Source organism: Chiloscyllium plagiosum, chromosome 9, assembly GCF_004010195.1.
Source record: "Chiloscyllium plagiosum isolate BGI_BamShark_2017 chromosome 9, ASM401019v2, whole genome shotgun sequence".
Classification (NCBI taxonomy): domain Eukaryota; kingdom Metazoa; phylum Chordata; class Chondrichthyes; order Orectolobiformes; family Hemiscylliidae; genus Chiloscyllium; species Chiloscyllium plagiosum.
The window spans coordinates 9788090-9805679 of NC_057718.1; the positions used below are offsets into that span (position 1 = coordinate 9788090).

Sequence of the window (17590 nt, forward strand, 5' to 3'; positions counted from 1 at the left end):
AGGGGGGGGGGGGGGGGGGGTGAAGAGCTTCCACGCAGCTCCTTTGTTAACTTCCAATCAGTTCAAGACTGAAGTAAACTGCTCAGCTCAAGAGGTGACCACTCTCCTTTCTTTATACAGATCTCTTCTAAAACATGACCATTTTGCCTGAAGTCTCATCTGTTTACATATAAAGAAAAAGCCTCTCAAAATCCTTTTTATCTCTGTACCAAACCAGACTGATTGGATCTTTTTTGATCTTTTTTCAGAGGGACAGTCTCCTTGAGCCAAGGAACAGCTTATAGGAAAAAAAGGGACTAGCTTTGTGACACTAATTCTAGCATGGAAATAGTTTATCATTCATAGAATCGGGACAGTGTGGAAGCAGGCCATTCCGTCCACACTAACCCTCCAAACAGCAACCCATCCAGACCCACTCTCCTATCGTATCCCTGTAACCCTGCTAACCCACCTAGCCTGTCCATCCCTGGGAACTATGGGCAATTCAGTAAGGCCGATCCACCTAATCTGCACATCTTTGGACTGTGGGAGGAAACACAGGGAGAATGTGCAAACTCACACAGACAGCTGCCCAAGGGTGGAATTGAACCTGGGTCACTGGTGCCGAGAGACAGCAGTGCTAACCACTGTGCTACCATGCCACCCCCATTTATCTACCCTATCTTTACATCTTGAAGACATCAATCAGATCACGCTTTAACCTTCTAAAGGTTAGAGGTTAGTAGTTTGATACATTTGAAAATAATAGAAAAAACTACACTGTTGGCTGATAACAGGGGTGCAGGAGTGTTACATTAAACTTGAGTACAAAATCCTGCAAGCTACTGCAAACTGAGCATAGGGACACTGAAGTTAAGTTTGCAGTTTGTTTTAGGGGTCTCAGGAAGAGATACCAGCTGAAAAAAGACACATCTGGTGAGTGTGTTCAAAATTTGCCAGAAGGAAACCAGTTGCAGCTGTGTCAGCCTGAACAAGAAGCCCCAGTGTTGAGATGGTAGTAAATCTTCACTGAGGTGTTGATGTTTTAAAGATAACTCTGGGATAAACAGAAAAGCACAAGCTTGAATCCTTTTCTGAAATCTTTCTAAACTTTTGTCTCTTGTAATATAGTTCCTGTTTTTAAATCTTATTTAATAAACATTTTATCAATAGTTTTAAAAATACACTGGCAGACCTTTGTGCCTGTGTTCAGGAACTGACCTCCACGGTTGAGTAAAAAAAATTGGTTCAACTAGCCAGGTTTCACTCATTGGGATCATGATAATGGGCAATAAGTCGCAGCCTTGTCAGATGCTTATATTGCAAGAACGAATTTAAAAAAAACCTTTACCTTTTCAGCTTCTGTTTTGGAACAGCTGTCTGTGTGCCACTGCTTAAGCCCACACTCTTACTGGGTACTGTATTTTTCTTGTTGCTCACTGGAGGATGATGCTGATGTGTAGAGGTTTTAGGGCTCCTGCGTTTCATTTTCTTTTCCTCCATTCTGCTGACTTTTCAAAGAGAAAAGTCTGTCTGCAGGAAAGCAATTTAAATATTAAAAAGATCTTAAAATAACCTAGCTATCAGCTGTTACCTCAGTTGCATTTTCCAATAATAATAATTCAACTTAAGCTTTTAGAGAAGGCAAAGTTAGCAAAGGTGATGGATTAGATAAGATTCTCTACAGTGTAGAAGCTGGCTATTTGGCCCAACATATCAAACAATGTGGGAAACAGTAAAAAAGAAATAAGATCAAAAATTTCATTTCTAAAATTGTCAGTAGCAATTTTAAACACAAAGAATTTAAAGTAATGACTAAAGGCTCTTGTGACACAGTGGGAGTGTCACCACCTGAGTCAGAAGGCTTGGGTTCAAGTCCCCGTGCTCCAGTGGTGTGCCATAACATCTGAATAGCCGATTAGAAAATATCTAAAATAACTTAGCAGCACACAACTTGGTTACCATGCTTATCTAGAGAAAGTGAGGACTGCAGATGCTGGAGATCGGAGTCAAAAAGTATGGTGCTGGAAAAGCACAGCCAGTCAAGACAGCATCAGGCGAGCAGGAGAGTCGAGCATAAGCATTCCTGCTGAAGAGCTTATCTGCCAATTGCAGCTCAGTTGGTAGCAGTCATCAGATCATCAGGTTCCAGTCCCACTCCAACATTGGAGCATAGAAGGCAGGACTGATCTTTCTGAGGCAGGTTCAAAGGTGCTATCTTTTGGCTGAGAGATTAATCTAAAGCATGCCTCCCCCTCAGGCAAGATCTAATGATGTTACTTTGAAGAAAACCAGGGGTGTTATGCCTGATACTTTGGGCGATATTTATCCCTTAAATCAGCAAAACAGATGATCTGGTCATTATCACATTGTTGCTGTGACAGCTTGCTATCAGCAAATTGCATTTCCATTAATGTACAGTATTTCATTTGTTGTCCAATGTTAAAAATCACACAACACCAGGTTATAGTCTGACAGGTTTAATTGGAAGCACTAGCTTTCAGAGCGCCGCTCCTTCATCAGGTGGTTGATGATGAAGGAGCATCTGTGTTGTGCGATTTTTAACTTTGTACACCCCAGTCCAACACCGGCGTCTCCAAATCATCATTAGTTGTCATTAGCTTGCAAATTCTTGAGGTTATCAAAAGGTGCTATATAAATGCATGTTATTTTTCTTTCATTGCTGCAATGATTAAACTGCAAAAGCACTTTATTGTATCTGAAGTATTTTGAAAAAATGTCAAAAAGCTATTTCTACCTTGTCTTAGAATCTTAAAATGCATTCAATTGCTTTCATCACCCACTCTGGCTGAGGTCACCATGAACATCCCGCCTTCTCAACTTCACACGAGGTATGGTGATGTTTAGATTAAACCACCACCAGTTCTCTCTCTCTAATGGGACAATAGTCCTATGGTCCTCTGAGACTATGGAAACTTTTCAGCTTGGAGTTAATCTCATGTGGGCAAATAATTACTTGTCTTCTCGGTCTTCCCTTCTCTTCAGATAGCAAAATCAATGTCTCTGATCTAGCAGCCATAACTTAAATACAAAATACAGATTCAGTGGATTTGGAAATGACGAGGAAAGCCCACACCTCAGATTGCTGAAGATCCTGTTCTGGCTGACAACTCAGCCACAACTACAAAATATTCACTCACCTTTATCTCTCCATTGCAGAGAACCAGAACCAGCAACAGAAACAAGAACTAAAATTCACCTGAATATAGAAGATCAACAGATACTTTGGGGAAAAAAAACATAACCATTGCATTGCATTGCATTACTGATTTAACATACCACATCTATGTAATAAATGCTCAGAAGAATTGGAAAGTGTCTTAACAAACACGACATGCTACTACAAGGAATATTTAAGCATTTTAAAATTCATTCACAGGATGAGGGCATCATTGGCTAGTCCAGTATTTACATAGAACGTTACAGCTCAGTACAGGCCCTTTGGCCCTTGATGTTGCACCAACCTGAAATTAATCCTCTGCCCATCTAACCTACGCTATTCCACTATTATCCATATGTATGTCCAATGCCCATTTAAATGCCTTAACACCGGCGAGTCTACTATTGGTGCAGGCAGGCCATTCAATGCTCCTCCTACTCTGAGTAAAGAAACTATCCCGATATCTGTCTTAAATCTATCACCCCTCAATTTAAAGCTATGTCCCCTTGTGTTAGCCTTCACTATCTGAGGAAAAAGGCTCTCAATGTCCACTCTATCTAACCCGCTGATTATCTTCTACATCTCGATTAAGTCACCTCTCAACCTTCTTCTCTCCAACGAAAACAGCCGCAGTTCCCTCAGCCTTTCCTCATAAGACTTTCCTTCCATACTGGGCAACATCCTAGTAAATCTCCTCTGAATCCTTTCCACTGGTTAGCAAGGTTAGAACTCACAGAATACAGGGAGAACTCACCATGTGGATACAGAACTGGCTCAAAGGTAGAAGACAGAGGGTGTGGTGGAGGGTTGTTTTTCAGACTGGAGGCCTGTGACCAGTGGAATGGCACAAGGATCGGTGTTGGGTCCACTACTTTTTGCCATTTACATAAATGATTTGGATGCGAGCATAAGGGGTACACTTAGTAAGTTTGCAGATGACACCAAAATTGGAGGTGTAGTGGACAGCGAAGAAAGTTACCTTAGATTACAAAAGGATCTTGATCAGATGGGCCAATGGGCTGAGGCATGGCAGATGGAGTTTAATTTAATGAGAGGTGCTGCATTTTGGGAAAGCAAATCTTAGCAGGACTTATACACTTCATGGTAAGGTCCTAGGGAGTGTTGCTGAACAAAGAGATTTTGGAGTGCAAGTTCATAGCTCCTTGAAAGTGGAGACGCAGGTAGATAGAATAATGAAGGTGTTTGGTATGCCGTCCTTTACTGGTCAGAGTATTGAGTACAGGAGTTGGGAGGTCATGTTGCGGCTGTACAAGACATTGGTTAGGCCACTGTCGGAATATTGCGTGCAATTCTGGTCTCCTTCCTATCGGAAAGATGTTGTGAAACTTGAAAGGGTTCAGAAAAGATTTCCAAGGATGCTGCCAGGGTTGGAGGATTTGAGCTAGGGGAAGAGGCTGACCAGGCTGGGGCTGTTTTCCCTGGAGCGTCGCAGGGTGAGGGATGACCTTATAGAGGTTTACAAAATTATGAGGGGCATGGATAGGATAAATAGACAAAGTCTTTTCCCTGGGGTCGGGGAGTCCAGAACTAGAGAGAATAGGTTTAAGGTGAGAGGGGGAAGTTATAAAAGAGATCTAAGGTGCAACATTTTCACGCAGAGGGTGGTACGTATTTGGAATGAGCTGCCCAAGGGAGTGGTGGAGGTTGGTACAATTGCAACATTTAAAAGACATTTGGATGGGTATATGAATAGGAAGGGTTTGGAGGGATATGGGCCGCGTGCTGGTAGGTGGGACTAGATTGGGTTGGGATGTCTGGTTGGCATGGACAGGTTGGACCAAAGGGTCTGTTTTCGTGCTGTACATCTCTATGACTCTATCTTTCCTATAATGCGGAGACCAGAACTGTATGCAAATACTCCAGGTGCAGACTTACCAGTGTCTTGTACAGCTGAAGCACGACCTCATGGCTACAAAACTCAATCTCCCTACCAATAAAAGCTAACACACCGTATGCCTTCTTAGCAACCCTATCAACCTGGGTGGCAACTTTCAGGGATTTATGCACCAGGACACAGAACTTCTCTGTTAATTTACACTGCCAAGAAGTTTACCTTTTGCCCAGTATTCTGCATTCCTGTTACTTCTTCTGAAGTGAACTACCTCTCACTTTTCTGCATTAAACTCTATTTGCCACTTCTCAGCCCAGCTCTGCAGCGTATCCATGTCCCTCTGTAATCCACAACTTCCTTCGGCACTATCCACAACTCTGTCCATCCCTAATTATCTGGGAGGGCAGTTAACACTCAACCATTGCTGTAGGTCTGGAGCCACATGTAGATTATGTCAGGTGAGAAATACATTAGAATAGCAGAATAGGGCGAATAGCATAGATATATTTAAGGGGAAGATAAATATACCAGCAGAAAGAATATATGCGAATAAAGGTATGGTGGAACAAAATAGAAGGTGCCTCATTTTGACTGAATAGCCTGTAATATTAACATCCTTTTGAAGGAAGTGAGCTCTTTTCTGGTGCAGGCTAGAAAGTTAAAGACAAATTGCATCTCTCACATTGTCACTGGCCTATTGCTGCATTGCAGATCAATATAAAATTCAAACATCACTGCTGTCGATGCATTTCCCTCACTTGTTGCCTTCTGATATCCACCCAGAAATACTTAGAATTCTTTGATTTTGTGTTGTGTAACACGGTGACTCAGTGGTTAGCACTGCTGCCTCACAGCACCAGGGTCCCAGGTTCGATTCCAACCTCGGGCGATTGTCTGTGTGGAGTTTGCACATTCTCCCAGTGTCTGTGTGGGTTTCCTCCGGGTGCTCCGGTTTCTGCCCCCAGTCCAAAGATGTGCACAGGTGAATTGGCCATGCTAAATTGCCCAAAGTGTTAGGTGCAATAGTCAGAGGGAAATGGGTCTGCGTGGGTTACTCTTCAGAGGGTCGGTGTGGACTTGTTGGGCCTAAGGGCCTGTTTCCACACTGTAGGGAATCTAAACTGACCAAAAGCTAGTCTCACTTTCATCCCATCATATGACTTGTAATAGTTTAACCTGGCACACATATTTAACCCCATAACTGTATTGGCTCTGCAGGGTTTAATGTGCTTGGCAGGCTAGAAGTGGTTCTAAGTTTGCTCACTGACGTCTCAGATGTTTCATTACCATACTAGGTAACATCATTAGTGCGCCTCCGGTGAAACGCTGGTGTTCTGAACCACTTTCTATTTATGTGTCTTGGTCTGTTAAGGTGGGTGATATCGTTTCAGAATCTTTTTCTCAGAGGTTGGTAAATGGGGCCCATTTGTTTATTGATGGAGTTCCAATTTGAATGCCAGGCCTCTAGGAATTCCCGTGCGTGTCTCTGTTTAGCCTGCCCTAGGATGGATGTGTTGTCCCAGTCAAAGTGGTGTCCTTCTTCGTCCGTGTGTCAGGATACTAGTGAGAGAGGGTCATGTCTTTTGGTGGTTAGTTTCCTGTACGTCTGTCCCATGTATGTTTGTTGCAGTCCTTGCAGGGTACTTTGTAAATGACATTTGTTTTGCTAGTTGCTGATACAGGGTCCTTTCGGTTCATCAGTATCTGTTTCAGTGTGTCGGTAGGTTTGTGGGCTTCCATGATGCCAGAAATGTTACCACCCACCTTAACAGATCAAGACACAAATAGAAAACGGGACAGAACACCAGTGCTTCACCGGAGGTTCACTGATGATGTTACAGAGCATGATGATGAAACATCTGAGAACAAATCTACCAGCTCAGTGAGCAAACTTACAACCTGAACTTCAATCTGATCTACAAATCTTCTCAAACATCGCAGGCTAGAACAGGTTTTGGGATCTCTAAAGTGAATTACAACTGCCAAGACTGACATCACCAAAGTACTGTACATATTCTCTATTTTTCCCCCAACGTTTTACCCATTGTGCTACAGTCGGTACAAGGTTGGGAAAGAATAGAGAATATAAGACCATAAGACATTGGAGTGGAAGTAAGGTCACATGGCCCATTGAGTCCACTCTGCCATTCAATCTTGGCTGATGGGCACTTCAGCGCCACCTACCCACACTCCCCCCGTATCCCTTAATTCCTTGCGAGATTAAGAATTTATCAATCTCTGCCTTGAAGACATTTAACGTCCCGGCCTCCACTGCGCTCCGTGGCGATTAATTCCACAGGCCCACCACTTTCTGGCTGAAGAAACGTCTCATTTCCATTCTAAACTGACCCCCTCTAATTCTAAGCCTGTGCCCACAGGTTCTAGTAACACTGCCTGATAGAAACAAATTCCCAGCGTCCACCCTTTCTAAGCCATGAATTATCTTATAAGTTTCTATTAGATCTCCCCTCAACCTTCTAAACTCTAATGAATACAATCCCAGGATCCTCAGACGTTCATCGTATATTAGGCCTGCCATTCCAGGGATCATCCATGTGAATCTGCGCCGGACATGCTCCAATGTCAGTATGTCCTTCTTGAGATGTGGGGCCTAAAACTGAACACAGTACTTTAAATGTGGCCTATCCAGAGCTTCATAAAGTCTCAGTAGCACATCGCTATTCCCAAGACTGCAAGAAACTACAGACTAGTGAACACAGCCCAGTCCATCATGCAAATCAGCCTTCCATCCATTTATTCCAGCTATACTTCCCATTGCCTCAGGAAAGTAAACAAAATGATCAAGAACCCTCCTTCCCCTGTTACACTCTCTTCCCGCACGCAGAAGATATCATGATTGAATACATGTATGGACAGATTCAAGAACAGCTTCTTCCCCGCTATTATCAGACATTTGAATGGACCTCTCACATGCTAATTTTGATAGCTTTTACATTCCAACCCTTGAGATAAATGACAACATTACATTGGTTTTCTTAACCATGGACTCAACCTGCAAGTTAACCTTTAGAGAATCCTGTACTCGCACTCCAGAGATCCCTTTGTACCTTGGATTCATCAATGTTCTCACTGTTTAGAAAATAGTCCATGCCTGTATTTTTTTTTCCCCAAAGTCAAGACCTCGCATTCTGTGCATTATCCAATATGTATGCTCCTTTGGTGATGTCAGTCTTGACAAATATAATTCACTTTCGCAGTACCAATCCGTTTTCTGTGCTACAGCAGGTTACACTTCCAATATACTGTACCTCCATTCAGTGATAGACACTAGGAAACAGATTCTGTTCTTCATCTTAAAGAAGAACAGCTTATCACACACAAGTTGTAGGGATACTGAGGAGAGGTTGAAAGAAATACATAATCACTTACAGCCTTTATCACAGTCAGAACATCAGATTTGTAACCAATTGATTTAATTTAATGTTACAGTAGGACAGATTAAGATGACGACATCTCCTTTCATGTAAATTCTTTTTTCCCCTGAAGGTTGGCAGTTCGTGGAATTCTCTTTCCCAGAAAGTTGTGGAAGTTACATCATAGAATTTTCTTCAAGGCAGAGTTAAGTAGATTTTTGATAGACAAGGAATCGAGGGCTATGTCAGGAAGGCAAGTTTGCGGGTTGAGAAGTTTAGAAGCTTGCTTGTCTCAGGGTCTTCTTAACTGAAAACAAAGCTAATAGTTTTACATGCTTTCTCTACAGAGACCGTTATCAGTCCAACAATATAAATATCTTTCCATTAGTACCACCATGATTCACAGTCATTTGCTCTCTGACAACACGCTGGATTTAATCATTGGGCTGAAGGACTCTGACATTTTTTTTTAAAAAGAAAATCCTTCACAGAATTAGCCAACAGCCACATGCATCTATTTTGAAATCTAAATTCCACAAGTCATATTAATATAAGTATATACAAATAAATTGCGCATCTTTCATCAAAACCATTAGACTACTGAGAAGAATCAACTATTTCTCAAACAATGTTCATTCCCTTGTCCCTCTCCCAATTAATGTCAAGGTTTTAATCCAATACAAGCTGCCATTCAGTGCACTATCCCAGGGACCTACTCAAGTGTGATCTGTAACCAGCAAGTTGGTTAATCTTTTCTTAATTGTTAAGTGCTATTTGACAGCAATAAAAATAAGAAGTGAATTTGCCCTTCAACCCACTCAGGTTTAGAAAGACATGTAATCCCCACTGCAAGCAAGATGAGATCAGATAACCCAGCAAAGCACTGCCATTTTCCTGTCATGTGGAGTTAGACTACCTTGCATGGAAAGGCAACAAGAAACAACTGTTTCAGTTAGGGTTATTTAGCCTTGAACAGTGATGCCTCAGATCAGTTACTTTAAAACTACACGACAACAGGATGAAAAAAGCAAATTCACAATATTTTTGGATATGTTAGGATAAGATGCACAAGTTCAAGGTTATGAAGGGAACACTTAAGATGTGTTAAGTCTTTGTTTATTAGATTCCCTACAGTATGGAAACAGGTTCTTTGGCCCAACATGTCCACACCGACCCTCCAAAGAGTAATGGACCCAGACCCATTCCCCTATCATGTATTTACCCCTGACTAGTGCACCTAACAGTATGGGCAATTTAGCTTGGCCAATTCACCTAACCTGTACGTCTTTGGATTGTGGGAGGAAACCTGAGCACCCGGAGGAAACCCACGCAGGGGAGAATGTGCAAACTGCACACAGACAGACAGTCGCCCAAGGCAGGAATCGAACACAGGTCCCTGGCACTGTGAGGCAGCAGTGCTAACCACTGAGCCACTGTGCCACCCAATGATGTGACTAACAGCTGGAAAGAAACTCACAAGGTCATTAATCTAAGATATTGACAATTAAAGAAGCAGATGGTTAGAGATAAATTTATCCAACATGTCAATTAAAAATAAAAATATCAACCAAAAATTAAAAGCTCATAGGAAAGATCTAGAGCTCCCTCTTACACTACAATAATTGACTACTTCATATTTGAAAATGTCTTGACTTCCTTAGGAGGCTAAGAAAATTCAGCACATCCACAAGGACTCCCATTTTCATAGATACACCATAGGCAGCATCCTATCTAGATGCATCACAGCATGGCACGGCAACTGCTATTCCCAAGACTGCAAGAAACTGCAGACTCGTGAACACAGCCCAGTCCATCATGCAAATCAGCCTTCCATCCATTTATTCCAGCTATACTTCCCATTGCCTCAGGAAAGTAAACAACATGATCGAGAACCCTCCTTCCCCTGTTATACTCTCTTCCCACAGGCAGAAGATATCATGATTGTATGGACAGATTCAAGAACAGCTTCTTCCCTGCTGTTATCAGACATTTGAATGGACCTCTCACATGCTAATTTTGATAGCTCCCTCTCTCTCTGCACCTTCTCCCTGGCTGTAACACTATATTCTGCACTCTGTTCTGCTACCCTGAGGCACTTGGTATGGTACAATCTGCCAGTACAGCATGCAAAACAACATTTTCATTATCCTGACACATGTGATAACAAATGGAGACATTAATTTAAGCAATGGCAATTACTCAAATCAAACATACTACATTTGAACAGAGTTTTATTTATTAGATTAGATTACTTAGTGTGTGGAAACAGGCCCTTCAGCCCAACAAGTCCATACCGACCCGCTGAAGCGCAACCCAGCCAGACCCATTCCCCTACATTTACCCCTTCACCTAATACTACGGGCAATTTAGCATGGTCAATTTAGCATGTTATAAACAAGTTTGAAAAGGCTTTTGAGGGCTCATGGTGCAGTGGTAGTGTCTCAACCTTTGAGCCACAAGGTTGAGGTTCAAGTCCCACCTGTTACAGAGGTCTGTAATGTTGATAAAAGCATTTGCCACCAAAAACACCTAGGGATCTTGTGGCACAGTACCTTCAAGCCAAAAGTATATAATATAATTTCTGAACAGGTTGATTAGGAAAAATATCCACTAAGAATACAAAGCTCCTGGTGTATTCAAGTGTAGGAACTGAAAGATATATAGTACTAACTTAATTTAGTTGGTAGCACTTTCATCGCAATTTGTTTGGACCACACAGAAGCAAACCTACCAGGGGGAGGCAGAAAGAATGCTATATTTTCAGATACGTTCTCTTTCAGAAGAAACTTTGCAATGAGCCACTTTTCAAATACTCTGCACTTTCTAATAGCTGTAAAAGGCACTATAGTAATACAAGTCCCTTTTTATTTTAGTGAGGAAGGATGTTTGCAGAACACTTTGGAGATAAGGAGGAGAGTAGAGTAGTAGGTCATGCAATGCAGCCCACATTCACCCCGTGGCCCATCGATTGCCTGGTCTGTCGATATATTCACTGCCGGTGATGATCCTCCCAAAAGGGCAGAGACCAACTTGGAGACAGTGATCCGTGATGGGTTGTGGAAAATAGTGAGGCAGACACAACAGAGAACCGTGGGCGCTTTCCTTACCGGGATCCCCAGCCCTGCTGGTCGCTATGCTGCAGAGAATGGCGCTGGACTAGCCCAGGACATGACGGGTCAGCGAGGCCGGCGGGTGGCCGGGGTGACGGTCTGTGTGTCTGCAGTCGCAGGGGGAAAGGCCATGGAAGAAGGCCTAGGCCCAGAAGCTTCGGGGGAAGAGAAAGGCCCACCTCCACCGCCCGGGAGGAGGGACATCCACCGCGACAACCAGCCGAATCAACCTTTCTTCGATCTCCCGGTCTCCGGAGGGTGTGAACGGAACCTACTGTCCCGTTCCTCTCACTCCCCAGGTCGCGTTAGCAGGGTAAGACTTTGGTTGCCATGGCACCACCCACTGCGCACTCTACCCCGGAAAGCTTCCCACACGCAGTTGGGCATGGCGGGAGTTGTAGTTCTCGCCTGCCGGGCGCGCATACAGATCCTGAGGAGAGGAACTACATTACCCGGAGAGCCTTGCGTCGGCTGCCAGGTGCTGTTGGAGGACAGGGTACAGGTGAGGGAGAGAGAGAACAAACCTGGGCAAAGAGCTTGAGTAGTGAAAGCAGGCCCAAAGCTTTCACATTCTTCAAAGAGTATATGTAAAGTAGACATCAATGTCCACATACAGTATGAGTCCACACAAGTAATAAAACAAGTTCTGAAGAGATAATTCACCTCAATAAGTATTTAGAAGACAAGGAACTACAATCAGGTACTTTGGGGATCGGCAATTCCCTACAATAACCTTATACTGTATAGAACAATTCAGTACAACAGCATGGTTAAAAAAATAGACTTGTGTTTCTATTGCTCGGATCACCATCTCTGGATGTCCCAAAACACTTTATGGTCCATGAAGTATTTTAGAAACATAGTTATTGTTGTAATATAGGCAGCCTATTTTCACACAGTCCCCTCCAACAGCTATGTGATCATGACTAGATTATCTGTTTTGTGACTTTATTTAAAGTATAAATGTTGCTGAGTGCTGCTCCTGTACACTTTAATCCACTGCATATAGGTTATTTTGCTGCAGACAAGATATAGGGGAAAATAGTTACATGTTGAGCAATTCATAATAGCAACCAGATGTGTGTTACCCTATATCAAGATCTAGATATAGTATGCTTCAGCACAATAATTTAACATACAGTCACCTTGCCTTATATTTACTTTTTGTAGTAACTTACACCACAGTTAAATATTGGGCAACACACAAGACTAGGTAAATATAGATAAGTTACTACAATGAATCAATATAATTAGTCTCCGACTGTACAAATATGTGGATGGCATTATCGAAAATACGTGATTTCACCTTGTCAGCTATCAGCAAGATGAGGAGGAAATAAATCAATGAAGGCTTACAGTTCCAAGCACAAATCAGTGATGCTACCCCGCCATGACTTGAAAATGCAAATGCATGCAGCTAATGGACAAGCTAAGTACAAGGATTGGCTGTGATGCTCTGCTTGCAGTTAAATAGTTTGCTGACACTCTTTGTGAAAATTCATACTGAAGCAGTGGATTGTACCGTATTGCAATACTTACTAATCTCTCAGAGGGTTGTGAATCTTTGGAATTGCTTGCCACAGAGAGCTGTGGGGCAGAGTACTTGTGCATATCCAAGGTTAAGATATACAGATTCCTGATCAGTTGTAAAATCAAGAGTTACATGGAAAGGGCAAAAATGTGGACATAAGGAATGTTGGATCAGCCAAGATCTTATTGAATGGAGGAACAGGATTGAAATGATGAATGGCCTACTCCTATTCCTATTTCTTATGGTCTTAATGCAAGCAAAAGAGGCAAGCATTTCCTGATTGTGTGCTTGTGTGTACACGCATGTTGAAAAATGTATGTGTATTAAGAATAGTACTGAGAATGCACGGATGGTTAAAGGTGAGTGGAAAATTATCTTGCTGTAGATTCAGCTGTTAACATATAAGAGGAAGATGGTGGTGAGTGGTAATGTCACTGGATTAGTCATTTAAAGACCCATGCTAATGCTCTGAGGACAAATGTTTCAATTTGATGACATTAATAAATCTGGAATTGATGGTTATTCTCAGTGTTGGTGACCATTGTTGTAAAAACTCATCTGGTTCACTAATATCCTTCAAAGAGGAAAATCTACTGTCCTTATCTGGTCTGGCCCTCACATGACTCCAGATCCAAATCAAAGTGGTAGTCTCTTTACAGCTCTCTGCAGTATCCTGGCATGAACTTCGTCCTGGGACAAGTGGGGATACAAAACAAATGCAGGCCTTGCTGGTGACACCTAACTCCACGAAGAAATAAATAAATTGTATATTTCTGCTTCAGCGATTGAAAAAAGTGAATAGAATGTTTCGTTATCTTACTAGATCATTGAATGGAAGTTATCTGCCAAGCTAAAGCTGGAACTAGTGACTTGAACAGACTACTCCCCAAGAATTGTACTGTATTTTGGAAGGCAAGAAGGCAGAATGAAAACATTAAGATTTTGGGATGATACAAAGGAGAGACATGGATGTTCATGATTGAAGTGTTGAGTTATGAGAAAAGATGAAAACCTGAGGTTCTTTAGCCATACACAAATGGTCATCCACTTTGGACCGAAAAAGAACAGAACAATATTCTTTCGAAATGGTGAAAATTTAAGAATAAAGAAGATATAAAGAAATGAGGTGCTGGGAGGATCCAGGTACCTTGGTCATTAAAATGGCATGAACAAATACAGAAAATGAGAAAGGCTAGAGGAACACTGACCTTTGTAACGATGGGTCAGGAATATAAAGGGTTAAAAGTCATATTTCAGTTAACAAAGCCCTGATCAGACCACACCTGGAGTCTTATTCAGTTCTCTGCCTGAAGGCAAGTCTGATCCCCAGTACTCCTTTCTCCAAAATGGCTAGACCATGAAGAATTCACTCCACTCCAGCTGGAATGAGGAACAAACTCCAGGCATTGAGCCAACCAGCTCCCAAAGGAATCTGAATTGCTGTGGCAACTTACACTTTTACATGTACATTGTAGCTTGAACCTGAGGATTGTTATGGTAGAAATGCCAATTTTGTTTCCATCTAGTGGTTTACCATAGTGTTTCCCATTCTTATTGTCTGGCATTGGTGTGTTGGAAGGATTTACAGTGATGCTTGCCCTACTTGGCCATGTTTTGAGTGCATCTTCATTGGCTATCAAGCCCTGGAATTGGACTTGATCCTAGAGCTCCTGATTCAGAGATATGGACACTACCCATTTGACCTTAAGACCTTCTTACAGCATTGTGAGCATTTCCAGATACCAAACATTATAATCAATATATGGACCTCAGAGGGAGTGCAGTGTAGATTTCTTAAAATTATATTTTTTCCCCAAGGGTTAACTTACAAGAAGAGGTTGCACAAACTGGGAGCATGTATTCCCTAGAGTTTAAGAAATTAAGGTGTAAGTTGGTTAAGTTTTCAAGGTATTACCAGGAACAGATAGGACGAATGGAAAGAAATTATTTTCATTGCTTGGGGAGTCTAGAGCTAGGTGACATAGCCTAAAAGTTAGAGTTAGACCTTTCATAAAATTAAGAAATTAGGAAATGTAGAAAGGGTAGAAAATGTTTGTAACTTTGTCTTAAATGTCATTTGATACAGGATTATTGTAAATTTTTAACCTGAGAATGATGGACTTTTGTTAACCAGAGACATTGAAAGATAGATACAAATATGACTATCTGGAGTTAGATTGCTGATTAACTACGATCTTACTGACTGTAGAAAATGGTCAAAAAGCTGATTTCCTACTGATGCTCTTTTGTTCCTAATAGAGAAGGAGACTTTATAGAAGCTGACATTATATTAAAAGGTACATAAGTTCAATCCAAAATTTTACCTTCTTGTAAAGCAAGACACATGATCAAGAAAGCTGAAGACAATTTAGAATCTTGCAAACAGTGATCGATACTTGGAATGGAATTTTTGGAAAACAGTTGCAAGTAAAAGACAATATATGTTGGACTAATTGGAGTAGTAGGTGTCATGTTAGGAGTGTCAGTTCATTTTTGTTCTGAAGAGGTAAGCTAAGTTTATAAATATAAACCAATTTTAAATAATCAAATTCATAATGCGGCTGATTTACGCAATGTACCTTCACATGTTGAGATCCATTCTCCACTAACAAAGGGAATGCATTCAAGCCTTGACATTTTTGAATTACCTGGGAACTTTAGCAGCTTAAAATTTCTCATTGCTTTTTGCATGGTACTGCCTCAGCCAACCAGGTTCACTTGCCAACCATTCAGCTTCCTTTTTCTGCTTTCATATAAATCATTGTGATTGCTTGAAATGTGGTACTCTTAAATTTGTCCTGATGAGTGCAAAATGAAAACTTCAGTGACATGTTAATCGACGTTTAGTTTAAAATTCACTGACATTTTCTGTGCTCCTGTGAAGTGGCAGCTAGCTTCTTCCAGTGCTTGAAGTTGTGTTGGTATTATGCGTACAACTTTCAATATTAACATTTTTTTGTTCTCCTTTAAGAACATATGTGTTTGTCCATGTATTTTGACTTAAGATCACTTAGCTGTGTTCTGTTATGGTTCACTAGGAATATTGAGTCGCTATGACAATGTGCACTTTTACATGCATAGACTTGTTGAGTCATAAGAGATGTACAGCACGGAAACAGATACTTTGGTCTAACTTGTACATACCGTCCAGATGTCCTAAATTAATCCAGTCCCACTTATCAGCACTTGGCCCATATCCCTCTAAACTTTTCCTATTCATATACCCATTCAGATGCCTTTTAAATATTGTCATTGTACCAGCCTCCACCACTTCCTCTGGCAGCTCATTCCATACACGCACCACCCTCTGCATGAAAACGTTGACCCTTAGGTCCCTTTAAATCTTTCCCCTATCACCCTAAACCTATTCCCTCTAGCTCTGGATTCCTCAACCCAGGGAAAAGACTTTGGCAATTTATCCTATCCATGCCCCTCATGGTTTTATAAACTTCGATAAGGTCATGCTTCAGCCTCTGATGCTCCAGATAAAAAAGTCCCAGAGTATTCAGCCTCTCCCTATAGCTCAAACCTTCCGGCCCTGGCAACATCCTTGTAAATCATTTCTGAACCCTTTCAAGTTTCACAACAACCTTCCGAAAGGAGGGAGACCAGAATTGCACACAATATTCCAAAAGTGGCCTAACCAATGTCCTGTACATCTGCAACATGATCTCCCAACTCCTATACTCAATGCTCTGACCAATACATGTTGTGGTTTGGAGTTTTGGGAACTGATGGTGGAGCCTCCAATGTTCTTTCCATTATACAGACTCATAGAGTCATAGAGTTGTACAGCATGGAAACAGATCCTTCAGTCCAACCTGTCCACGCCGACCAGATATCCCATCCCAATCTAGTCCCACCTGCCAGCACCCGGCTCATATCCCTCTGAGGCCTTCCTATTTTATACCCATCCAAATGCCTCTTAAATGTTGCAATTGTACCAGCCTCCACCACATCCCCTGGCAGCTCATTCCATTCACGTACCACCCTCTGCGTGAAAAAGTTGACTCTGAGGTCTCTTTTATATCTTTCCCCTCTTACCCTAAACCTATGCCCTCTAGTTCTGGACTCCCCGATCCCAGGGAAAAGACTTTGTCTATTTATCCTATCCTTGCCCCTCATAATTTTGTAAATCTCTATAAGGTTACCCCTCAGTTTACGACGCTTCAGGGAAAACAGCTGCAGCCTGTTCAGCCTCTCCCTATAGCTCAAATCCTCTAACCCTGGCAAAATCCTGGTAAATCTTTTCTGAACCCTTTCAAGTTTCACAACATCTTTCCGATAGGAAGGAGACCAGAATTGCACACAATATTCCAACAGTGGCCTAACCAATGTCCTGTACAGCCGCAACATGACCTCCCAACTCCTGTGCTCAATACTCTGACCAATAAAGGAGATCACACCAAACGCCTTCTTCACTATCCTGTCCACCTGCCACACCACTTTCAAAGAGCTATGAACCTGCACTCCAAGGTCTCTTTGTTCAGCAACACTCCCTAGGACCTTAACATGAAGTGTATAAGTCCTGCTAAGATTTGCTTTCCCAAAATGCAGCACCTC

General features: G+C 41.9%; 1 protein-coding gene across 2 annotated transcripts in view; it reads right to left on the reverse strand.

The window, feature by feature from the left end:
* ccdc28a (coiled-coil domain containing 28A) overlaps positions 1 to 11866 on the reverse strand; it is a 29249-nt gene extending 17383 nt beyond the window's left edge. Inside the window, exons 1-2 of one of the 2 annotated variants that reach the window (XM_043695351.1) lie at positions 11494 to 11866; positions 1331 to 1512 (exon numbers count right to left, since the gene is read on the reverse strand). In XM_043695351.1, coding sequence (XP_043551286.1) covers positions 1331 to 1482 — 152 coding nt within the window. In that variant the 5' untranslated portion in view covers positions 1483 to 1512; positions 11494 to 11866. The remainder of the gene's footprint in view (positions 1 to 1330; positions 1513 to 11493) is intronic. The other variant, XM_043695350.1, reaches the window with a different exon arrangement.
* Positions 11867 to 17590: the final 5724 nt, after the last annotated feature.